This window comes from Echiichthys vipera, assembly GCF_963691815.1.
Source record: "Echiichthys vipera genome assembly, chromosome: 23".
In the NCBI taxonomy this organism is placed as follows: Eukaryota; Metazoa; Chordata; class Actinopteri; order Perciformes; family Trachinidae; genus Echiichthys; species Echiichthys vipera.
This window is the reverse complement of record NC_139848.1, coordinates 11,185,137-11,210,641: the sequence shown is the minus strand read 5'-3', so window position 1 is coordinate 11,210,641 and position 25,505 is coordinate 11,185,137. Positions and strand designations below refer to the sequence as shown.

The window sequence follows — 25,505 nt, the reverse complement described above, 5'->3', positions numbered from 1 at the left end:
AACATCTCAGGACCAATATCTGTTTTTAATGATGTTTTAGGGTGGAGCTTTTTTTGTTTTTACCATCACGGGCATCACCCACTATAAACAACAACATACACACTTCCACCTAAACAAAATCAAACACACAGACACTAGGCACAGCTTGCTTCCATCTTCTTAGACCCCAGGCCAATTTTGGCTCATTATCAAAGAGAGAGAGAGAGACAAAAAGAGAGCAAGAGAGAGAGAGAGAGAGAGAGAGAGAGAGAGAGATCGAGAGAGAGAGAGAGAGAGAGAGAGAGAGAGAGAGAGAGAGACTCTTCAAAGTCCTGAATGTGGCCGGGAAGAAGGGGCGATGAGAGGGCGAGATACACATGGATGGGAGAAAAGACTGAGATAATTAGAAAGAGAGCGAGAGAGAGAGAGGGTGGAGAACACACACACACACACACACACACACACACACACACACACACACACACACACACACACACACACACACACACACACACACACACACACGCACGCACTATACACCATCAAAGCAATGACTGCAGTTTCCCACCTGTTGCTTTTTACAAAACTACACACACACACACACACACACACACACACACACAGAGGTTTTACTACGGGGGCGTAGCTATATAACAGTACCAAGCTGGCCAGGATGCGCTGGCTATCCAGTAAACCACCCTTGGTGCAACACAAAACGATTTATCTATCAGCACTGACTTTTACTAACACGTTGAAATGACCTGACATTTTTCAGAGCGGTATTTAAAGTAATGAAAGCAGAATCTTGGTGGCCCTTCAGCACTTTTGATTCCTCGCATTTGGAACCAAACAGCCTCTGCTGCTTCGGTCTTGTCTCTCACAACTCCCCCGACGGTATGGAAGTGACAGGTACAGAACAGTCCAATGTCTGATATCAGAAAGTCCCTGGACCAATAGATGAATTGCACTCAGAATTACTTTCCATTGTATTCCATTTCCACTAATTCAATTCTAGTCTATCACACTATTGACTGAGACAAATGTTCAAAGGCTCACGCCAGTGTTTCTGCACGCTGTAGCCAATTTACTACAAACGATACTGGCCCCTCCTCCCCCTGTCAATGACACCAGAACACAATACCACACACACTTCTAGTGGTCAGAAGGGATGAGTGAGTGGTAGTGTTCACAATGTTTATTAGATAAATTTTACTCATTGTGCCTTTCACTAAAAATAACTTGAAGGCAGATAAGAACCTTGTAATATACTGCTTGATAGCTGTTCCCATTGCACAAAGATCTTGACGACACCGTAAGTTTTCTCTCCCACTCTTTTTTATTTCTATCTCTCTCCGTCTCTCTCCCTCTCTTAATCAGCTCGGTGTCTTCAGTTCGTCTGCAATCTCTGATTCTCATGACATCAGTGGGCAACCCCCCCTCCCCCCTCCCCATAGAAAATCTGTCATTGGCTTGGATATTATTTCCCAGAAAGTGTAAGAAGACCCTTGAACGCAGACACACACACACACACACTCACCATTTAACCCGTGTTTACAAAACCCCCTGATCCCCAAAAGCTCTTCCAGCTGTGCTCTGGGTGTATCCGTGCGTATGCGTGTGCACGCGTGAGATGTGTCATCATAACCTTTTTAATCAACGTGTTGACGTTGAACTGACAGAAACTTGGTCTGGATTCAAGAACTGAAGGGGGGGGTCTCTTATCTCTCTCTGGTTCTCATCCGATAGAGCGGGTAAAGAAAGCATGACCACTGTGTGTTGACAGAAAAAGAACATGACACGTGTTCACGCTGTATGTCTGTACACACAGGGACATAAAGGAAAGGTGAGCGAAACCTTGCATCCAATAAAACACAATAAAAAAGACAGCTGTGTGCTTCCTTCGAGGCTCAACTACGCATTGACTGGGATCCAAATGAAACCTCTTCCCTCTGGTCAAATGCAGGATTGACCATTTTCACACCATAAAGATTTAACAACCATGGAAAAACATTAAGAGGGGAAGATACACTTGATACCCTTGTCAGCCATGCACACATGTCCAAACACAGCAGAGCTATAGTACTGTGTGTGCCGCACTGCCAACCTTAACCAATATTCAAAAGCTACATTCAAACTGCTCGGCTGGAATTGGCTCGGTAAAATTCCGATCTCAAGCTCGGATCAAATCAATCACTGTGATACAATTTCATGATGAGATATTCAAATAAGGCAACATGAGGGTGTGGTGGTTAGCACTGTCGCCTCACAGCGAGAGGGTTCCTGGTTTGAATCCCGCCTGGGGCCCTTCTGTGTGGAGTTTGCATGTTCTCCCCGTGTCGGCGTGGGTTTTCTCTGGGTACTCTTGGTTTCCTCTGGGTACTCCGGTTTCCGTCCAAAGACATGCACGTGCTAGGTTAATTGATGAGTCTAAAATTGCCCGTAGGTGTGAATGGTTGTCTGTCTCTGTACGTCTCTATGCGTCCTGTCCAGGGTGTACCCCGCCTCACGCCCGATGTCAGCTGGGATCGGCTCCAGCGCGACCCCGACCCCGGGATAAGCGGTTGAAGATGAATGAATGAATGAATGATATTCAAATAAAGCGACATGAGGGTGTGATGGTTAGCACTGTCGCCTCAAAGCGAGAGGGTTCCTGGTTTGAATCCCGGCTGTGGCCCTTCTGTGTGGAGTTTGCATGTTTGCATGTTCTCCCTGTGTCTGCGTGGGTTTTCTCCGGGTTCTCCGGTTTCCTCCCACAGTCCAAACAGGTGTTCGGTTCATTGATGACTCTAAATTGCCCGTAGGTGTGAATGGTTGTCTGTCTCTTTCTCTATGTGTCCTGTGATAGACTGGCGTCCTGTCCAGGGTGGACCCTGCCTCACGCCCGATGTCAGCTAGGATCGGCTCCAGCCCCCCTGCGACCCCGATAGGGACAAGCGGTTGAAGATGAATGAATGACATTCAAATAATTATGTTATGTTATTTGTCTCCTTTCATGCCACAGAACCAAACCAATCTGGTCAAATTACAAAGTTCTGTGGTTTTGTTTTTTGTGTTCTGGTACCACAGAGTACATCGCTGGCTTCCATTGAGCTTTAGCTGCTCCACCAGCTCACTCTATAGGACGATGTGAACACTGTAGATTCGAGTCATACATGCCGATCACCATGAACAAACCAGTCAAAGATCTAAAGTCAGCTGTGACGCAAATCCCGGCTACAATGATCCTCGAACAGTGTGGTGTGTCTGCAGCCTTTAGTAGACGTTTGGACATTGTTTTCTACGGTCTCTGTGTATAATTATCCCCCAGCTTGCAGCATGTGTGCTTTAACAGCTGAGCTCCATCCAACTCTGCGCCGTGGTTTGGCTGAGGTTTGTGCGGCTGCAACAATTACTAGCTGGTCTGGTTGCAAGTTGTGGCCGTGGGACAGAAAACCTCATATTTTCAGCGCCTCCAGTGTGTTCACCCACTTTGAGATTGACAGTGATGGTCTGGAATGGATTTACGGTCACTCGGATACTCCTTATTCCTTATTTTGGGCCAATTTGGCCTTTTGTCGAAGGCAAGATATCAGTGGGTCAGCTTCATCCACGTGGATGGATAGAACTCCCTGACCCCAGCCGTGTGTACTGATACTACGTCTTCTAAATCTGATTCCAAACTGAAATATACATTTATATATATATATTTCCCAGATTGATGACCAGAGGAAGTATTGATGACATACTTTTTAAGGCTGATGAATACATGTATCTAGTATTTCATTCATTTATTCATTCATCTTTAACCGCTTATCCCGGGGTCGGGGTCGCGGGGGGCTGGAGCCGATCCAAGCTGACATCGGGCGTGAGGCGGGGTCCACCCTGGACAGGACGCATTTCTCAAATTAGTTTGGAAATGTGTTTGAATTTTTGATTTTGAAGCCCCCGCTTTTATTCTCATGACTGTTTTTCTTCACATTGTTTTCATTCCTGTGTTTAATGTCTCATCACTGTCTCTGTCTCTTGTGCGTGTTTTTAATGCCAGGAACTAAGATTTACTCTTTTACTTTCTTTCACCACGGTTGTACTTTCCTGAGGACTGAAGGCCTCCGAAGCATGTAGATCATTTCAAGACTGAACCTTGTGATTATAACCTTAGATTCTACTTATATTAAAAAAAGTCAGGTGCATACTTGTGTTTTTGGGTGTCTACAGCACCGTAGCGGCACTTTCAACCTATACATAGTCACCGCAACTGTAGCTGAGTTCTGGCTGCTGGTTTAAAAAGGAACAGTACGGAGTATGAGCTGTGTAAATGGTAAATGGACTTGTACTTATATAGCGCCTTTCTAGTCTTTCTGACTACTCAAGGCACTTTCACAGTGTTTGTCACATTCACCCATTCACACAGACATTCACACTGATGGCAGTGGACATCTACATACCATCCAATCTAATGTAACCATTCACACCACATTTACACACCCATGCACAGCACGGGGAGCAATTCGGGGTTCAGTGTCTTGCCCAAAGACACTTCGACATGTGGACCGGGGGAGATGGGGATCGAACCAACAATCTCTCGCATGGAGGACGACCCACTCTGTCACTGAGCAGCAGCCTGATATCTCCAGGTGATGTGTCCGTCTAATCCCAGTTTGACTCACCTCCGACCGGGCTGATCTTGTTGGTGATGGCGTATCTCAGGATTCGCTCCTCTTTGACGTACATTACAAACACCCTCTCCATGGTGATCTGCAGCGTCTCCGGGACGGTGGCGCGGTTGTCGTGGCGACAGTCGCGGTAGGTGATGTTCTGTTTCAGCTGGAAGGAGAAGGCCTCTGAACCCTGCTCTGCTGAAACGACTGTAAACTCCCTCACGGAGGTGGAGGTGGCAACTGGGGAAAGGGGAACGTGAAGCGGTTTTTGGCAAACAGAGGTACTAATGTTACACGTTATTTGTCTCTTGTGGTGTTTATCCTTACCAGATGGGTAGTACTGGTAGGTCTCCTTGAAGGGATCCATGGTAACTTCAGCTCCAGGGGGCAGGAAGGGCACTTGGCCGTTGACCACAGTATCCACGGTGAGGTGGTTGTGGTCGTCAAGGCCACGGCCCGTCTGGGTGATTGACAGGCGTTGATTACCGGGGTAGAAGATCACCTCTGCATGACGAGTGAACTCAGCACCTGGTGATTAAAATAAGTCAATCGATCAATCGATCAATCGATTCTTCTCCTGTTTGACTATTTATAGATTATTTTCATTGCACATTACTATAGGCAGACCAACAGTGCAGCAGTTGCATATGATAAAGAGTGGAATGTCTGCAATGGTTACATCTGAACAGCACACACACACACACACACACACACACACACAAACACACAAACAGCTGCTTCCTATTAGAGAGGGGAGGTGGAAGCCTGATATCACATCTCATCCCTGGAGACAATACAGCTGGCTGGGAGACTGAAAACACACACACATACACACACACACACACACACACACACACACACACACACTGAAGAGGAATTCCCTCATCTCTCTACAGCTGTGCCCTAGAGTCAAGATGTACAAGGCCACATACTTAACCAAACACACACACACACACACACACACACACACACACACTTTACCTGTGATTTTGAATCCCGCTTGGCTATTGGGCAGCTCCAAAGCAAACAGCCACCCAAACAGCTCTCCTATTGGTGCGAGTGGCATCAGAGCCCAGCCCACTGGCTCGGGTACCTGACCAATCAGCACAAAGTTCACAAGGAGAAATTGGAGAAACCAGGAAATCAAATATGGATGCGAAGGAGATTATTTAGTTATTATACAGAGATCGTTTCTATGAAATGTAAAAAGGCACTATATATTACATATCGAAAGGTTAAATTGTTAGACTCATACCTCACTGATGGCAGTGTACGCTCTGCCGTCTCCCACTACGATGTAGGCGTGAAGATCAATGTTGTTCAAGGCCACTGGAGTTGAACCGACGATCACTGTTCCGCTCACCTTACCGCTAACACGCTGTGGAGCACCTGGAGGAGCAGCACAGGGACAGCAAAGTTGTTTTACCCCAAAAAAACAACTTTAACATTTGAAGAAAAGATTAAGCTACTACATAAAAATAAAATAAAATAAAAGAGATTAGTGTATCTCTTCGGGTTAATGGTAGCTTTCTAACCCTCGGGTAGACAGTGGCGTCCGTTTCCGTAGAAGCCAGGCCGGCAGTGACAGCAGAAACCTGTGGCGTAGTCAGAGCAAAATGCATTCTGGGAGCACTGCTGTTGGAATCTAGAAATTCGAGAGAGGGCAGAGAAATAATACACGTTTCATACAAAATGGAGAGATTGCCTCTTTTATTCCTCGTCGAAATCTGGCGCCTACATTACCCACAATGCAATCCAACCACTGATAGCTTAGTCAGAGATTTGGGTGTGTTATACAAGGTGTAGTGAAGCCATGAGCTTAGATATCTTAGATATCCAGTCTTCACGTACCTGGCACACGTTTCCTTATTCTCCGTAGTGTACTGAATCACTGGGAAAGAGAGAAAATCATAATTATTACTATACATTACGTATACAATACATGTATAATTAATACCCTGATGTCTCCTATGCAGGATCCTGGGAAAATGGCAATCATACAAAACAGAGAGAAAGATGTGCATGCTGACCAGCACTGTCATTTGCGATGCTTGTATCAAAGATTTGAATTCTGTTGTTTTTTATGTTTATGGCTTGGAGACGATACATTTCCTTTGTTGCCAGTATTTACATCCTACAGATGTGCAGGTTTAAATGGAGACACTACATTAAACGCTGTTTCCATATAAGTGCAAATGGACAGAGAGAATAGAAAGTAGAAGGACAAGACACAGGGAGAGTCTCACACACACACACACACACACACACACACACACACACACACACACACACACACACACACACACACACACACACATACACACACACACAAAAAAGACACAAGTCAAGGCACTACTGTTGCAAACCAGCTGTTGCAGTCCTGCCTCCCACGCCCACTAATCCACACACACACACACACACACACACACACACACACACACACACACACACACACACACACAAACATCTAAAATACAGAAGTCTAAACTCTGAAAAACAATTTACAATATATGCATAAAGTAATATATACATACAAAGTAATTTATCTGTACAGTGTATCTGTAGATCACAGAGGTATTTGCCATGTGCACACAGGAAGTGATGCTCTGTTCTTGATTTATTTGGAATAAACAGAAAAATAACTGGCTAGTCAATGCGGCAGTCACCATTGCTGAACAGACAGAAAAAGGCAGAAGTGCAGCCACATTTCTCATACCACTGAAATGACTAATCCTGATTGCACTAGCTTTCACTTTTCACTCACATTCATGACAACACATGGAACTTCCATAACTACCGAGGGAGTGCTTTGCTCCCTCCAGTTTCTCTCCTGGGATCTCTCTAGATTTGTCTTTTTGGTAAATGGCGGATTTGGGATCAAAACGCAGTATTCTATCATCCAACAGGGGCACCAGACACACACACACACACACACAAACACAGGATGTCAGCATGTTTTCTCAGGAACCGCACATACACACACGTACACACACATACACACACGTGCCGATGGTGTGGAGGGAAACCCGCATACCAATATCATAATGTTTTACGTTCCGTCTAAGTTTTATAAACATCGAAACCATGGCAGCACTGAAAAATGGAGCCATTTTGGAAATGCACACACACCCACGCTACTATTCATATACACATACTTCGTACTGTACACGCAGTTATCCTGGTTTTGCCTGGTATATTGAGTCAAATCTAGTTTTCCTTCAAACACACAAGGATTATAGATTGATGGGACGCAGAACAAAATGTTTAAAAAGAAGAGCTGGCTTTATTCTAAAAATACGGTCATTATTTCTGGGGGGAGAGAAAATCTGTTCTTTTCACCTCTAAGAAAAATCATATTACCCGACCCTTATGTAACCAGGGAAGTTGACTGAGAACTCATTCTTATTTATGGCAAAAGTCTGTGGGGGTAGTTGCAGGGGAGGGAGTTTTGGACACACACACACCCACACACAAACACACCTGGGAGCTGCCCAGCACAACGGCAGTATTGTACTGCCAGCTGCTGAGCGGCTCCGCGGCAGAGGGCAAGGTAACGTTACCCTCCCGCTTCTCAAAGTAACCATCCTTTCATACGTTTCGCAGACACACATCTGCATATAACTATCCATATTCATGAAGACACATGGTTTGTCTCTTACCCCCCGTGTCAAAATCAACATCGTCTTCGTCCACGCTGACCACGTGACCTCCAGGGGAAAGAGGTGGTTCGTTTCTGTGAGGGGGGTAGACGTCCACCACCTCCAGAGGAAGCTACAGGGGGGAATAGGGCATGTTTAACTCCAAGTATGTTTTTCCTGTTGTCATTGAGAGCCAAGCCAATACTTTTTAACTCTCTCCAGATGCTGCAAAACCAGAGAGCTATGATCTGTGCATACTTTACATATTGTATATAGTATGTAGGGTATAATGATCGCAGTTGTCCATCACCATACTGTCTCCGAAAGAGCATTCCACTATAACCGCACAATTTACAATAAGGCGACTATGATTTCAAATCGTTTCGAGTACTGACAGCACTGGCAGTTTACATTCTGCTCTTTCTCATATCATAACACATAAACATGGCCGAGCAGCTTTGCGATGTTTGTGGTTGATGCCAGTAAAAACCTGATTCAGGCCCACGTTAAAAAAGCACAGTTGCATATGTTCCAGTTGTCTTTGGCCGGTGGGGTTTGTTGCCTAACATGTTAATTCATTTCATGAGCAGAGAAGTTTTAGTGTTACCTGTGGTTGCTGTTCCTGAGTCCGCTGAGCATCTCCCTCTGGTACTCTTTCTGGAACATTAGGGGGAGCGTACTGCCTCTCTGCTGGCTCGGAATTGTATCTGGGTTCAGAGGTCAATGGCACATCTTCGCTGCCATATGACACCTGATGACCAGAATCTTCTGAATGCGAGGAGGGAGCGTCTGGACTTGCTGGTTGAATGGGCTCTGGGTGGTCACCACCAGCGGGGGCTGGCTGGAATTCAGGGTCCCCGCCTGTGAGAGGATAATCATCTTCTTCTTCCTGGTTATCAGGGTCGAACGTGTTGTCTGGATAGTCCTCAAACTCACCGTACTCGGCGGTGGTGGTGTCCTAGAAGAATAAACCATGGAGGACTCGGTGTCACAAAAACAAATCTTGACTGTACATAAAATAAATTACGCAAAAAAATAAATTACCAGGGAGAGGCCATGTCCTCCAGTTGGTGGAGTAACAAGGAGACCACCAATGGATGCAGGAACAATGTTGTCGAAAGAGTAACGGTTCCCGGTGTGGAAAAGCCAAACGCCTGGAATTCCTGTATTACCAACCCTAGAAAACAGACAGCGTGAGCCCACAGTCCAGTCTGAGTGCGTGAGTGAGTGTGAGTTCTAACCTCACAGGTTTATATCCTAATCAATGATATTAATTACACCTGAGCATGTTCTCCAGTAACATGTCATAACATATTGGAAGTAATTAGCTCCACAGCTACAGTATCGAACCGCCATATCCTGTTCACTGACTTGTTAGCTAACTCTCTATAAACACACTGATTTTACCAAAATACTGAATTTAATAAAAGCTAGCCTTACGGCTGTGTTACCTGTTAACAACAACAGCTAGCTAATAACAGCAGATTTACTCAATTAGTTAGTAAAAGCTAGCTAGCAGGCAAATTGAGCAAAGCAAACTAGCTATCTACAGTAGTTAGCTAGATCTAGCTAGTAGCTTTCTAGTGGTAGTTTTTACTAGCTAGCTTACTACTGTAGCTTTCTTCTTTGTGGAGTCAAACGTTATCTTTCTTTACTAGTTGCAATTTATGGTGTTTTATACAAAAGTTTATCGAGCTAAATGCAGATTTCAGTGTCACATTATTAACCTCAAGTTCAAAACAAACCTACATCATTATCACGTGAACCTTTACTTCAACAACAAGAGTATTTTTCAGACATTTCTGTTTCCCTAGCCACTCAGAGGTACTAACAATGTTGCCAGGTGTGACTGTAACGCAACTTTGAGTTTTACAACTTACTGGTAGAGGTTCTTAACACTCTGCTCATCGCTGGTAACGCTGTAGTGAGGCCCCTCAGTTCGGGAGAAGATCAGATATGCGATTTCTCCTCTGCTGAAGCCCACTCTAGCAGGAAGCTCTATCTCAACATTATAAGACTCCTAGAGATAGACAGAAAGAAACATTTCACTCCAAAAATTAACTGTAACGGTAACGTCTACAAGTGCTGCGCTGGTAAAATGTTTAAGCTAATACCCAGTTTACCTTTGGTCGTGTCCCAAAGAAGTTCAGGCCACCTTCAGGGTAGAGGAAGAGAGCGTATGAATCGGTCTCATCGTACCCAATTACTGCCTGGAACGTATTGAACTAAAGAGAAAGAAGAGACACCATCAGTTTGATCCAGAATGACAGGTAAAGGTAACCTCTCGCACTGGTAGTTCAACGGAATTTCCCGGGTAAACTTCGCAGTCATAGCAATGTGGTTTATTGGCATATTCAATGACGCATACGGAGAGAAAAGAAAGAAATGGAAGAAAAGAATATTTTAAGTTTTTAGTCTATTTAGTATTTGCGTTGAAAGGAGCAAGTTGAGGTGGTTCAGGATCATCTAGTAAGGATGAACCCTGGGCGCCTCCCTAGGGAGGTGTTCCAGGCACATCCAGCTGGGAGGAGGCCTCGGGGAAGACCCAGGACTAGGTGGAGAGATTAGATCTCCACACTGGCCTGGGAACGCCCCAGGATCCACCTGGTTAATGTGGCCCGGGAAAGGGAAGTTTGGGTCCCCTGCTGAGCTGCTGCCCCCGCGACCTGACCCCGGATAAGAGGCTGAAGATGAGATGAGATAGGATGAGATTATTTCACCTGTTCAGATTAGCAATTCAAGTTTTTGCGTGGCTAATTTAGTCTTTATTTGATCATAGTCTGGTCTGTAATTGTCTGTGAAGCAACTGCCTCGAGAGAAAAATTCAACGTACCATTTTAATTGCAATTACCGCTTATGGCCAAAGTGGACGCCGTAGTACAGAGCATTGAGTCTACCGATCATTTTCAGCTCTGCGGGTATCAGAAGGATGAGGTCACTTCCTGTGCGTGCAACCCAGCTCAACCACCCTAAGATTATACACTCACTCCTAATATTTAAACTTCACACCTCCTCTCTCCTCCCTGTGTCTCCTCCTCTTCCTCTGCTGGGTTCATGTTGAGACTTCTCCCCCTTCACACCCCCCCTCTGGCGACCGCCACTAATTATTGAAATATCCTGGCGTCTAATTTGCACAAATTAGGAGGAAACAACCGAATGGAATAAGTATGAACTGATCAATCGAGCAACTTCGGACTTTGTTTCTAAACGCTGGATATGAGGGACTTCTTTCCTACGTGTGCACAGCGACGCCCAGCCCACTCTGCCTCCCAAAACCGCAGTTAAAAAAACAGATTTGGTGAATGAGAGGAAGACTGTGAGTGATCCCATGTTGTTTTCCTTTGGGACACAATCACATTATCTGTACGCATACACACACACACACACACCGCACACACACACACACACAAGAAATGTACACACACCTCGGTCTCTCAACCCCCAGCCCAGATGTTGATCTCCACAGCTGTCTTCCTGTGTGTCTAGGCATCTTTCACGATGATGTTACAACATCCAAACCAGACATTGTTACAATGTGAGACGTGGGGTGCGCACACATACACACTCATACAAGCATGCACGCAAGCCCAGATGGTTCTCCACCTATTTTCATCTCATGTGAACGTATGTGTGTGTTCCTAATTGTTTACATCAACATCTTTAAACTATCTTGTTGTTTGTGGGCGGGGAGAGCTTTGTAGCCTCTGGGCTCTTTGTAATTACTGAGGAGGGGGTCTTTTCTTTTTTTTTTTTCTGTCTTTTAAGAGGAGAAGAGGCTGGAGCTACGAGAGGGGATCCGCTTTTTCTTTTGTCCTTAATATCCTTTCTAAATGTGTGTATTTTTCTCTCCTGTTATCCCTCCTTTATCCTGGGAGGGGGAGGCGAGGGCAGAGAGATGAAAGGATGCGGGGGGGTTGAGAGAGTCGGGAGAGAGGCCATAGGTCTGGTTTACAGCGGGAGAAATACGGGCAGACAGAAAAGAGGATGCAGTTATGAAAAGTTAAGTCAGCAATAGAAAATGTGAGTCAGTAACCCGTTCTGCGCAGTTTATTCAACAGCGCCGCCATGAAGGTACGTCGCAACGCTGGCTTTTCCTTCATTCACACAGACCAAACAAGGCGGCGCGATGTCACCCACAGGTGTGAATTCACGCAGAACGCAAGCATTCTGGAAGCAAAAGAAGTGTCTAGTGTGTACAAGTCAATATATCTTCATTGTCCCCAATTTGCAGTACAGTCAGCAGCAAAAACAACAGTCAAATGCACAATAGTAATTACACATATGATGCCAAAGACCTAATAGTTAAAAGAGATGGAATACACAATGACATGAGTGACATGGGACAACAATAAACAATCATCAATCAACAAACAACGTGCAACAGTGCTTCACTTGATAGAACTGGATAAAATAAGGAGTCAAAGTGACCACAGTGCTATCAGTTGTTAAGAAGGCCAACAGCCACTGGAACCCAGGACTTTCTAAATCTGTCAGGACGAGTACTGTACGAGCCGATCTGCACCGTTAATCAAACCCCCGGACCATAAAAAAAGCAATTTTATGCAGTATAGCACAACTGTCGGTAGAGAAAAGGAAAGAGGGCGCCGTGGGGCGTGATAAAAGGCGCAACAGCCCTGCAAATGGGATGTGTGCGTCTCTCAACGTGTTATTTCTGACCACCATCTATATGATCTTAGATCGTTTTGTGATATTTCATATTTCACTGAAATAACTCACCAATTACTGGATGGATTGCCTGGAATGCATAAAAGTTAGCGTCAGTTATTCGTTTCTGTTGTTTGTTAGCTTGTTACAGTTTCTGACAGCTGCGATGGCACTGTGTTTTCTCTATGTACTGGCCACTAGTCCACTCTTATTTGCCGGTGTTGTGTCGAAGTCGCGTTTCGCATATTCCACAACGATTGGTTTATGTATTAATGACATAGCAACTATAGCTTGCCTGGGATCCATTTGATTCTTACCTCTTTAGTGACAAATTTTGCACAATTACAGTGCAGTACAGTCAGTAAAGTCAATGTCAGACATTTTAGAGTGTACGTTATTATTTACCGTTCGGACATGAGAGTGGTATTAATCCTTTCAAGAAACAGAATAAGGCCATTTCTCCTTCACCATCCCTCCTCTATCTGTGTGGTCATTTGCTGTGTTTGACTCTGTGTGTGTGTGTGTGTAAAGTAGTCCTGGTGTGCTTTACAGACTCACAGCTGGAAGACAACAAATTGCAGCCAACACACATCAAAGACTTTGAGACGGTGTGTAGCTCAGTATGTATGTGAGTATGTGCTCCGAAAACCCCCCACTGCACACACACACACACACACAAACATACACACACACACACACACACAAACACACACACACACACACACACACACACACACACACACACACACACACACACACACACACACACACACTAAACCTCCCTACAGGCATTTTGTTACACCTTTTTTAAGGAGAGTCCTCACACTCCTCACACCATACAGACACATGCATGCGCTAATTGTCTCCGGGACTAACGTTTGTTGTCAGGGTCGTCCTTTAAGGTTTAGGTGGTAACATCATCAGTCTGCTGCACGGTGGGGGTTTGAGAGTCTAGAAATACCTAACAGCTTAACGCTGTAAACCAGAAGTTCTTTTACACTTATAGCGTGCTCACACTATCCTTTTGGCCGCGGCCAAAACCGGTTTTTCAGCTAAAGTCTAGTACCTTTTAAGTAGTGTGAGCGCACCCGCTCCGCGCTCAACTGCGGCCAGCTGGGCCGCCACGGCCCGCTTGAAATAGGTGGGCTTTAGCGGAGCCGTTTGCACATGTACGAGCACGAGCGTGCGCACGTGTACGAGCACGAGCACGAGCCCTACGGCAGTAGCGTTATGTCCGCCTGTTCGGACATGTAAATAGAAGGACGGACCATGCGCGGACATTTAACAACAACAACAATGGTGGTGAAAGGTTCACGTTGTGTTTACTGCAGATTTGGTCGGATGAAAAGATTAAAAAACAGTCGACAAGACGCACAAAAACTCCGAGGTCTATGGAAAGATTTGTAAACAAAGCCACACACACGCGATCAATGCGTGTGACGTGTTACGGCTTGAAGGCGTATGGACAGCAAGAAGTATTGGCCGAGGCCCAGGTAGTGTGAGTACAAACGGGGCTGGGGCGCGGGGGGGAGAGGGAGGGGGGACAAGTACCCTAAAGTCCGGGTCGTGGTCCGGGAGGATAGTGTGAGCGCGCCCTTAATTTACTTATAAACCGTATTCCAAGAATCACCAGTTCAGGTAAGCATGAACACATCAGTGTGGCTGTGGCGTCAATCTCCTTATCTAACTGTTGGCTAGAAAGTGAATAAGCACATTTCCCTCAATGCCAAACTATACCTTTAAAGTAGACCTAGTGCTATTTGCCTGTTTTGAATTAATGGTAGCTTTTGCAACCATGAAATGTGTGTATGTAGACTTCGAAACTTCAAGGTCAACACATACATTTATCAAATTGAAAAAGAAGCTGTTAATGCATGTGAGCGTGTTTCCCAGCCCTTGTTTATTTATTGGTCTAATCTACTCCGTCTTGACATAGTTTAGTCTACTCTGCCTCGCTTAAGATCGTTGACTTCTCATCTTTCCTGTGTTTCCAATAAGTGACTCAACACTCTGCAGCGAATGTTCTGAATCCTGTTATAATTATCTCGAGCTGGATTTCCACTTCGGTTAGCCGGGAACATCCCGAGGAAGAGAGGGAGACAGAGACAGAGGGAAGTCTGGATGAACGTGCTACACTTGCTTGTTGGTTGCTGGTTTTTCTGCTTGTCGGCCGCAGCACAGCTGCAAACAGGCAGAGAGAGAAGGAGAGCAGCTGCAGGCCAGTTGCCAGCCTCACCAGAGTGCTACAAACGGAACTGCCTACAGCGTGGGAACTGGCACACACACACACACACACACACACAAACACACACACACACACACACACACACACACACACACACAGCCCAGGCTTGTGGCCAGGAACAGTCCAGTAAGTATTTCACTGTTGTCATATGAAAATCCCTGCTCCGATCTTTTGGGTGGCTTTCCTGTTATAGCTTCAGCTGGACTCAAAAGGATTCCCTGCTCTTCTTAAGCTTGAGGAAATTGTACAACTTCGGGGTTTATGAAAGCCCTTCAAAACCTTTTTGATCGACCCAAGTACACATGGTGGGTAAAACCATAGCTGCTTTTCTTAGATCCTGAAAGGTTTGTGAACATGAACGTCTTACCCGCAACTAAAAACCAGAGCTCTATGACTTTACTAGTAATTAGTAAAGCTGTCAAGGTCCCAAGTCTCAATTCTGTGCCCAAGTGAAACACATGAGTCATCTGAACGGCTATTATTGAGCTACACCGCCACAGGGATATGCAAAAACTTTTGTTACTGGTTGTGGTATAGAAAGGCTCAATGGTTAATAATCCCAAGACATGAGGACAGAATAAGGGCGTGATCACACTGTCCTTTTGGCCGCGGCCAAAACCGGTTTTTCAGCTAAAGCCTAGTACCTTTAAGCCATGTGAGTGCACCCGCTCCGCGCTCAACTGCGGCCAGCGGACCGTCCACGGTCCGCTTGAATGAGGTGGGCTTTAGCGGAGCCGTTTGCACATGTACGAGCACGAGCGTGCGCACGTGTACGAGCACGAGCCCTACGGCAGTAGCGTTATGTCCGCCTGTTCGGACATGTAAATAGAAGGACGGACCATGCGCGGACATTTAACAACAACAACAATGGCGGTGAAAGGTTCACGTTGGTGTGATGGGGAGGTGGAGTGTTTACTGCAGATTTGGTCGGATGAAAATATTCAAAAACAGTCGACAAGACGCACAAAAACTCCGAGGTCTATGGAAAGATTTGCAAACAAAGCCACACACACGCGATCAATGCGTGTGACGTGTTGTTGGACAGCAAGAAGCATTGGCCGAGGCCCTGGCAGTGTGAGTACAAACGGGGCTGGGGCGCGGGGGGAGGGAGAGGGAGGGGGGACAAGTACCCTAAAGTCCGGGTCGTGGTCCGGGAGGACAGTGTGAGCAGACCCTAAGGTATTATGAAAACCCAATCCGACTCTGCTTTGAACGTCGATGAACATATTTCAAGGATACCCCTTGTGCCACTGCAAGAGGCCGCCCCAGAAACAACAAATAGCACCAACAGAAACAATAGTTCCTATTGTGCTACGAAAAAGACGAGGCCATATGGACAGAAGGCAAGGCAGCAACATGAAAGGCGAGGGCTGAATCCAACAGAGGAGTCCATTTACTCATTCCTCCAGCCCTAGTCTCACCTCCACACAGCAGGCATGTAATATGCCGTTACAACTTACAACGCTTTCTGTTTTTGCACATACATCTTTGAAGTGGGCACGAGGGGACGGCTACGTGCAAATAAGAAAGAAAAGGTCGACTGGGGTCAAGTGTAAAATCACATTCCACTTCCAAATTACTGCTCATGTACAGGAAAGCTCTCATGAGGGGAAGCTGAGGACACGTGTTATGTGGTGGATATGTAATAATAAGCATAATGCGTATTGCATAATGAAGGTGCTGTTAATGTCATAAGGATTAATCATCTCACTACATGACTGACTGGGGGCTGTCACACATTTGAAGGATGTTCACCAGGAGGAATCTTCTGTGTGTGTGTCGGGTGTTTTGGTGTTGAAAACACGCGTGAGGACTAACACGGTATTCGCATCTGCGCCACCCCACACGAAACACGTAACGCTTTAAGGTAGATTTGCAAGTGCCAAGCCAATGCCGATTTGCCTCTGATCTGGGAGCTCCAGAAACTGTCGGCGAGTGGAATATCGTGAAGCTTTAACTATGCTAAGCTAAGTGACTCTGCTGGCTCTAGCTTTATCTTTTAGGGCGCACTCACACTGTCCTTCCGCACCGCGACCCGGGCTTTAGGGTATTTGTCCCCCCTCCCTCTCCCCCCGCGCCCCAGCCCCGTTTGTACTCACACTGCCTGGCCGCTGGCCAATGCTTCTTGCTGTCCATACGCCATCACGCCGTAACACGTCACACGCATTGGCCCTTAGGGTGCACTCACACTGTCCATCTGTACTGTGCCCAAACACGTTTCATGGCTAAAGTCTAGTTCGTTTGACCAGTGTGAGTGCAACCTCACGCTCCTAGGCGCGGTTCGCTTGCCGACCACGGCCCGATTGGTTGAATTAGAGTATTTGCCAAAATTGTCAAGCTATTCCTTTAGTATAATAATGAATTTGCAACTCCTATAATCTTGTAAAAGCTAGTGAGTTTGTGAACATGCACATTCCTGTGTTAGTATCAACATATAAAATCAAATTCTTGGATTTCCACATTGACTTTTTGCGGGTGATGAAAAAGCACATCTTGCATTCTGCAGCCAAAAAGGTGATTTATGCTTCAAAGAACGATGACGTTGATGGAAGTGGAAGAGCAACTGTGTAACAGCATCCGCCAACATGACAGGTGTCCTCATGTGAAGAAGGATTAGAGTAAAACCTGGTCAACACTTCTTAAAACATCCACATACAGAAGGCCAGATTCTGTGTAAATGGCTCTGGTCATTAGCAAATTGGGGTACATGGCGGTAGATACAACAGAGTGTGTGTTATAGGTTTCAAGTGAGGCAATTACTTTCCAATTATGGTAATAGCCTCTTTAAGACTAATTTCATAGAAAACACAAGCCCACTTTTTAGGGATGTGAACTCTCTCTCCCTCTCTTGGGCTCTACTTTTCTCTCATCTCCATATCCGACCCCCAAACACCACACAGGCCACCCCCTCCCCCGCCCCATCACCCCTAATACCCGACAAACACACACCTCAAGATAATCAGTTCACACACACATACCACTCTACCCCCAACGCACCCCACCCAGCACCTCTGGCTAATCACTTCAAAGGAAGATGCTATCAGTCCGTAGAGAGGGAGAGAGAGAGAGCCACTGAAGCGAATCCCAGCCGGGACACAGACTGCTCCAATCTGACAAGCCCCACAGACCCTTTAAACAACAAAACGAAACCCTTTCTTAGCAAATGTAAAAACATTTTGCACTCTCAGAGGTGGACACCAGGCTCGAAATGGTATTTGGTCATCACTGGATAGAGACCTGGAGACTTAATTCCAATACTTGAGGCTCAAAGACCGAGCAGTCACTCATCTGGCCATGTGTTGTAAAAGGCTTAATGCTGCGTATCCCGGCTAGACTACTTGAATGTTTCGCTTTTGATCAATCAGGAAGAAAGAAGGATGAATTAAAAGAAACCAGACCACGAGAGTTTAGAGAAAAGGACACACAGAAAGAAGAGAGGGAGGGAGAGACACAGAGGGATCTCCTGGGGTTTTGCTTAAATCCACTCCCTTCATCCCACATGCTACGAACCAGGAACAACAAAGCACTGTTTGTTTGATCGATAAGTTCATTTGACCTGGCTTTAGTTGGAGCCTTTCCCAAAGACCAACTAACAAAGCCTCTTTCCTTAAGGTGACACTTACTTTTAAAGGCCCATACGTGCTTAGGAACGTTTCTAGACAGAACCATGACATTTGGTATTAATTATGTGTTTAGAAAATGTTAAAGGGGCATTTCAGACATTTTAGTTTGTAAAAAGAACTCTTGTGATGTCATATATTGATGTCATCCGGGTTAACTCGGCTTGGTCTTGAGACTTAGGGGCCGTCCACACTGACACGCGCTTTTCTGTGACCGCAAAGTTTTGTATCGTTTTAGGCCGATCATCGAGACGGACGCAGCGTTTTGGATGCCTGAAAAAGTTTTTTTCTGTAAACGGGTCCCAGGGCGGATGAATCTCAGAACGCCGCCCTTGCATTTTCGTCTGGACAGCTGATCCGCATAAAATCATAAACCTTATTTTCTGTAAACGGGTCCCAGGGAAGAAGAATCTCAGAACGCTGCCCTTGCATTTTCGTCTGGACAGCTGATCCGCATAAAATCATAAACCTTATTTTCTGTAGACGGGTCCGAGGGTGGATGAATCTCAGAACGCCGCCCTTGCATTTTCGTCTGGACAGCTGATCCACATAAAATCATTAACGATTCCGTTCTGCTTCTTGATCTTGCACTCGCCATCTTCGCCTTCTTCTTGTTGTTCAATTGGGTTGGTATACAGCGTGCAAGCCTTATGCGCATGCTCCTTCGCTTCTTCTCCATTTTTTTGGGGTATTTCTGGGCTGGCATGTGTACGGAAAACTTTTTAAAAACGGGGGGGGGGGGGGGCATGTGTGGATGAACCCTTAGGCTATATTTGGTGAAGTCTGAAAAGCAATTAGAAAGACTTGTGCATTGAGGAGGTAGAGAGGGTCTAATGAAGCTTGACCCCTTAATATATGGAGGCAGGACATGAAAGGGGATTCCACCGTGGTGATGGAGCTGGTTCATAATTTGGTCATAAACAGCCGAGTCTCTTGTCGTTCCTTGAACTTTGAACTCTTCTTCTTCATCCTTAAAGGTTTATTTTCTTCCAGATGCGGGGAGAAGCGCCATTAACACGCCCACTCGCTCGCTGTGAATACTGCGCACAATCGGGTCACTCAAAGATTTCACAGACTTCACACTCAGGAGCTGGAAAGGTAAAGACCGTTCGATGTCCGCTGCAACCGATTCAGACATTTTCGTTCTCACATACAGCCCTGCTGGTTAATGTCTGTTTGTAACGCATGTGTGAAAGGGGCTTTAGTTAGCTGAGAATGCAAAAATGTGACATTTATCTACAGGCAAGCATACAACTTAACAAATATGGAGAGTGACATTTTTAATGTGAATATTCAACGGATATTTATTTGGGTTTAAATTAAGCTTTGAATTCAAGAAAATCCCCATGTTCCCTATAATTAGTGCCTAATCCCATGCTTCTGTCCACAACAATTGCTAGAAAATGACCAAGGTGTTAATTGAGTTTTACCCCACAGGCTTTCTAAGTGTGAGGCGTGCCTCCCCTCGGGGGCGCGGGAGAGGTGAAAGAGGTACGCGGGGGGAGAAATGTGAGGCAAAGATACTCTGTGAGGTGAAAGGGACAGGTGCATCAGTGTTCTAAAACCATCAACATGGTCGACAGTTGGAGCTGCAGTTGTGGCTGTGACACACAAAGGATACTTTAAAGCCATTAACGCCAGATTACCACAGTATGTGTCAAAATTCCCTCAGTCAAATCTGTGCAAATGCTAAGAAATAACCTGTTGTCTCAATCGGAGGGGCCCACAGTGACCGACTGTATGCCTGCCCAACTTGACTTCTTCTTCCACACTGAGGTGAGCCACAATCCTTCTAGTTAAAAGGCTAGTTTTGTGCCACGATGTGTTTGTATACGTGAGACACTCTGTGAGATTTGGGTTGCTTCAGAGGAGAACTTTAATGGTACACCAAGTTATTAACTGGTAACCGGCAGACAAACAGGGAGAGAGGTAAAGTCCAACAGAGCATGTGAACATTAATGGTCAAGGCATGTTTGTGTCTACCTGTGTGTGAATTGGAGGAGGGGATAACGAGTCGGGAGGGGGGGCACTTTGATGACCTTTAAAGATGACCTCTGGCCCCGTGAAAAGGTTAAGAGGCAGATTAGGAGGGGAAGGGGAATTACAAATAGACCCCCCACCCCAGGCTGATTATAAGTGATGCACATCCACCAGGAATTTGGGATCGTGTCTCTCACAAGAACCAAAACATACTTGTGAACTACGGCGATAAACTCATTCAGTCATAAATGAATACACAGACAGACAAGGGGGCCTGGAGCTAGTGCGCTCAGTCCCGACATCAGTCTTACCTTGTTTGAAGGTCCGGAGGTACGAGTTTGTTCTTCATATGCCGCAACATTCTCCCACGTTGCAACCACAACATGCGTGGGTGTGAATTTTGCATCTGGGAACCCACGGTTCACTTCCTGGGTGAGCAGATGAATGAATGAATGAATGAATGATGGAGGGAAAGAAGGAAGAAGAAAAAAAAGAAAAGGTGGAGTGTACAATGGGTTGAACTAATGGATGAAGAACTGGAAAAAGGAAGAATCCAGATCTGAAGATAAGTACAGTGCAAAACGTATTCATCCCAACACGTCATTCCAAGACTTTTAAACAGTATTTTAAGCGAACAAGGGTCTGTATTCAGTTTGCAATCATACAACTGTTCATTTCATTTGTTTCAAGAGATAAACTGACCTGGGCCACTCTGTTGAGTACACTGGGCGTTTCGGTCACCCGGTAGTAAATCTGTCCTTGCCCTCCGCTGGTGTCAATGTCAGCCAGAAACGGAGCCACCACAGGGAAATCCGTAGGGAAGCCGTCGTCCACATATTGCTTCTCCATCGGCAGGTCCTGGGCCGATATAATACCATTGGTAGCCACCTTGAGACAGAGAGAGACACTGATTAATAATGAGAACCAGCAGTTTAACGATGGCTGCCAATGGCGTTCCTGCAGACGAATTAGGACCTCCGAAATACTTCAAAACCCATCATAAAACCCCAGAATCCTCTAAGAAAATATCTGAAACACCATCATGAACCCACGGAACCTCCTAATGAACCCATATCCCCTCATAAACCACTGAAGGCCCCGTGGGCACTGCTGGAACCCCCTCCCGGACCCCAGGAACCACATAATGAACCCCTAGATCTCCCTCGTAAACCACTGGAACCTCCTCGAGGACCTCTGGGGCTCCTTCCAGGATCCCTGGGCCCGGTCCCTGAATATGTGTTGGGAACATTCAAACCACATACAACTGTTATTGGCTTTCCCCCTGATGTATTAATAGAGTGTGCGTAATAGAGCATGACCATGTGTATAATTAGTGTCAGGCAAAGCAAAACCAGCGGGTAATATCTGCATGTTCTATTTATTTTATCATTGGTGGAGGTACTCTTGCTTTACTTGCGTACTTCCATTATCTGCCATTAAATTAGCATCTAAATGTGCATGTCCAAAGTACTCATTATACAGAATGGCCCATATCTGAATCGTGTTTAATATGTACTATTGTTTTGAACAACAGGTGCATTAATGTGTACATTACTTTAATGTTGCAGCTGGTAAAAGTGGCGCTATTTATAACTACTATACATACTGCTGGTCAGCTTTACCTATATAACCCATCACAATTTATTAGTAAATCATTATATTTTGTAATTTGAATTTGCAAAGTTACAAGTAACTAAAGCTGCCATTAATAAATATAGTGGAGTAAAAGTAGCTCCATCTGAGCATTAAGTAGCTTAAAATGCTGTTTAAGTAGCTCAAATGTGCACTTAAAGGTCTCGTATTGTAACATGTGTTATTTCAATGTCTTTTTTATACAAAGCAGGTTGAAGTGTGATATAAACCCCACTGTAGAAGTATCAAAAACTCCCAATCTACACAGAAATGCACACAGTCTGTACCGAGAAACTGTGGACTTGTGATGTCACAACTATACCACATGCAGGTAGAAAGTGCCGCTACTGTTAAAGTCATTCCCCGGCTGCGATGGCGGTGCAGAGACGCCGAGAGCGCAGACGCAGAAGAGCCATGAAACGCTGACCAATCAGAGCAGACCGGGGCGTAAAGAGGCAGGCGCTAAAACAATGGCTGACACAGGTATATTCTGATAGACAGCGTGAGAAAAATAATGTGTTTTTTGGACATTAAATCGTGTAAACATGTTCTAGTAGAATCCAAAAGTACAAGTAAGGATATGCAAATGAGCAGGATGTGTCCTCTTTACTTTCCATCAATGTCCAATTACATTCAATTCTGCACGATCAGCACTTTTGATCCTTTTATGAAACTTATAGTGAAGGATTGAGACGTTTATTTGCGTTAATGATTGCATATTCCATCACTGGCGTTAGAAGAAGAACATTTTATCACTCTGTTATTATTATTATTATTATTCATGTTACACTCACAGGCCCAAAATACACACACATGCACAAACAGGACCTATGTACATGCAATTAATGGAGAGATCTCAGAGCGAGGGGGCTGCCAAATGGATCAGCACCCCGAGCAGTTGGGGGTTCGGTGCCTTGCTCAACAGCACCTTTGGCAGTGCCCAGGAGATGAACCTCCTCCTAAAGGCAGCGGTCCACACAGGGACTCGAACCGGCGACCCTATGGACTGAGCTACTGCAGTCAAAGTAATTACAAGCACAATTTATTCTTAATCGCAGGTTGACCTCCATCTGGCGCGCATCAATGAACTGCTGGGGAAGTCAGAATATGTCATAACTAATGCTGTCACTCTCGAAATGAAATATATATTCATGCAAACTGTAAAGGCAATAATTTATAATAATAATAATAAAAAAGAAATAGCCAGGGCTCTACTGTGGCACTCAACAGCTGCAAACTTCACCTGCGGAGAGTTGGAGAATAATAATAATAATAATAATAATAATAATAATAATAATAATAATAATAATTTCACCCTGTCACGGGAGGAACACTGTAAAGACGTCGGGATGCAAAGCAGTGTCAATGCAGTCTACTTACGTATAGCTGGGAGAAGAGGGAGTCGTAGAAGTATAAGGGTCTGGGCAGGGACAGCACCCTGGAGGTCTCATCGTCGCCCTCTGCCAGGACCAGATCTCCACTCAAAGTGCCGTATGGGAACATATCAGCCCTCCGGATGGCTGTGACCACGCACACGCCGCAGCTCCAGCACAGCAGACACGCGGCCAGTATCCCCCCTCTCTCCATTGTAGAGCCGGGGTCGATTGAGCAGCTCTGCGCTATGACAGGGAGCAAGCAGAAGGGGAGAGGTAGATGAACTCAGGAGAAGGCAGCAGAAAGACGGAGAACTCTCCTCCTCTCCACCGAGCCCCCTGATACTCTGCAGGGAGGGAGGGAGGAGTTTAGGCCCGCTGTGATTGGTCAGAGGCGGCTTGAGTGACAGCGGGCCGGTGCCGGTGCTGGAGGTGACATCTGGCTCGTATTAGCGCAAAGGCAAATAGAGCGTTTTTAATCCGGATGTAACTCTATCTGTTTCACAACAATGGGAGAGAGACATGGTGTGACTTTTACACACGGACACACACAAACAGACACACACAAGGAGTTCACTTAAAGACATTTAGCAAGATAGAAGGAAGAAGTTTCTGAAAACACATATTACAAACTACGTTATAGCTTAAAGGTCCCATATCATGATCATTTCCAGGTTCATGCTTGTATTTTAGGTTTCTACTAGAACATGTTTACATGCTTTCATTTTTAAATAAAACACATTATTTCTCTGTCTGAATATACCTGAATGGATGGATTGGTTCTCATTTGCTCAGCATATTCGTCTGGGAACTCTCAGATCTTTTGGGAAGGGGCGAAAATACTGGTTGCTGATTGGATAAACCATCTGTCTATCACCAACATACGGGTCAAATCAACCACTCAGATCAACAAAGCGTATGACATGCTAACAGCTTCGATGAGGCAAAGCTCAGAAAGTAAACAACATATGGGTAAAGGATATTTGCCGTTTATGTGATGTGAATTTACGGATAAAAGTCACAACTTCAGGAGCCCGGTCCATATTCCAACAGAGGGAGGCTGTTCAGTCGGACGTAACACCCTTTCAAAATACGATTTCCGGGTCCAGACGCCCCGTTGAAACAAAATAGACACAACGGCCGAACGTGAACAATTGCGATCACCTCTTTTGTCAGTTAGGCACCTTTTTCATTGATTAAAAAAAAAAGCCAAAATGACAATTACATTGTTTTTTAAAAACTCTGCTCTGTTCAAACAGCGGGCAACACGGCACTGCTGCATCGTAGAAATATGAGGCTTGGACTGGCAATCGTATTTTGAAAGGTTTTCACGTCACAACTTAACAGCCGGATAGCTGCGCTCATCTCATCCGTGGTAGCCGCCATGTTGTTTACACTGAACAGTCTCTTCTCCTTGCGCCACACACCGCTGATTGGTTCGGTGGCGTGGGCAAACTTCTCCAAATTTTCTCCGCCGCAGGTTACCAGACTCATCTGCGAGAGAAATACAATGGAGCTCAGAGATCAGGACGATCTCACGGGGCTAAATGTATTTGCCCGTCTCTTTAAGACACCCCCCCCCCTCTCCGGAAAAGCCCAGTCTGCTCCGATTGGTCAGCACTTCTGGGTCTTCTGCATCCTCAGAATCTCTGCATCGTCATTGTATCCGGTGTATGACTGTTATGACACTAACAGTAGCTGCATTTTCTATAGTGTAGTTGTGACATCACAACCAT

The 25,505-nt window shown here is 45.4% G+C and overlaps 1 protein-coding gene across 2 annotated transcripts in view; it reads right to left on the bottom strand.

Annotated features, from left to right (window-relative positions):
- nid2a (nidogen 2a (osteonidogen)) overlaps positions 1 to 23,983 on the bottom strand; it is a gene marked incomplete at its 5' end in the record, with an annotated part of 46,389 nt that extends 22,406 nt beyond the window's left edge. For both annotated transcript variants that reach the window (XM_083938343.1, XM_083938344.1), the window contains 14 exons: positions 4,626 to 4,856; positions 4,944 to 5,144; positions 5,598 to 5,709; positions 5,872 to 6,005; positions 6,152 to 6,261; positions 6,468 to 6,507; positions 8,276 to 8,387; positions 8,862 to 9,212; positions 9,299 to 9,431; positions 10,135 to 10,274; positions 10,378 to 10,479; positions 21,076 to 21,192; positions 21,467 to 21,652; positions 23,777 to 23,983. In XM_083938343.1, coding sequence (XP_083794469.1) covers positions 4,626 to 4,856; positions 4,944 to 5,144; positions 5,598 to 5,709; positions 5,872 to 6,005; positions 6,152 to 6,261; positions 6,468 to 6,507; positions 8,276 to 8,387; positions 8,862 to 9,212; positions 9,299 to 9,431; positions 10,135 to 10,274; positions 10,378 to 10,479; positions 21,076 to 21,192; positions 21,467 to 21,652; positions 23,777 to 23,983 — 2,176 coding nt within the window. The remainder of the gene's footprint in view (positions 1 to 4,625; positions 4,857 to 4,943; positions 5,145 to 5,597; positions 5,710 to 5,871; positions 6,006 to 6,151; positions 6,262 to 6,467; positions 6,508 to 8,275; positions 8,388 to 8,861; positions 9,213 to 9,298; positions 9,432 to 10,134; positions 10,275 to 10,377; positions 10,480 to 21,075; positions 21,193 to 21,466; positions 21,653 to 23,776) is intronic.
- Positions 23,984 to 25,505: the final 1,522 nt, after the last annotated feature.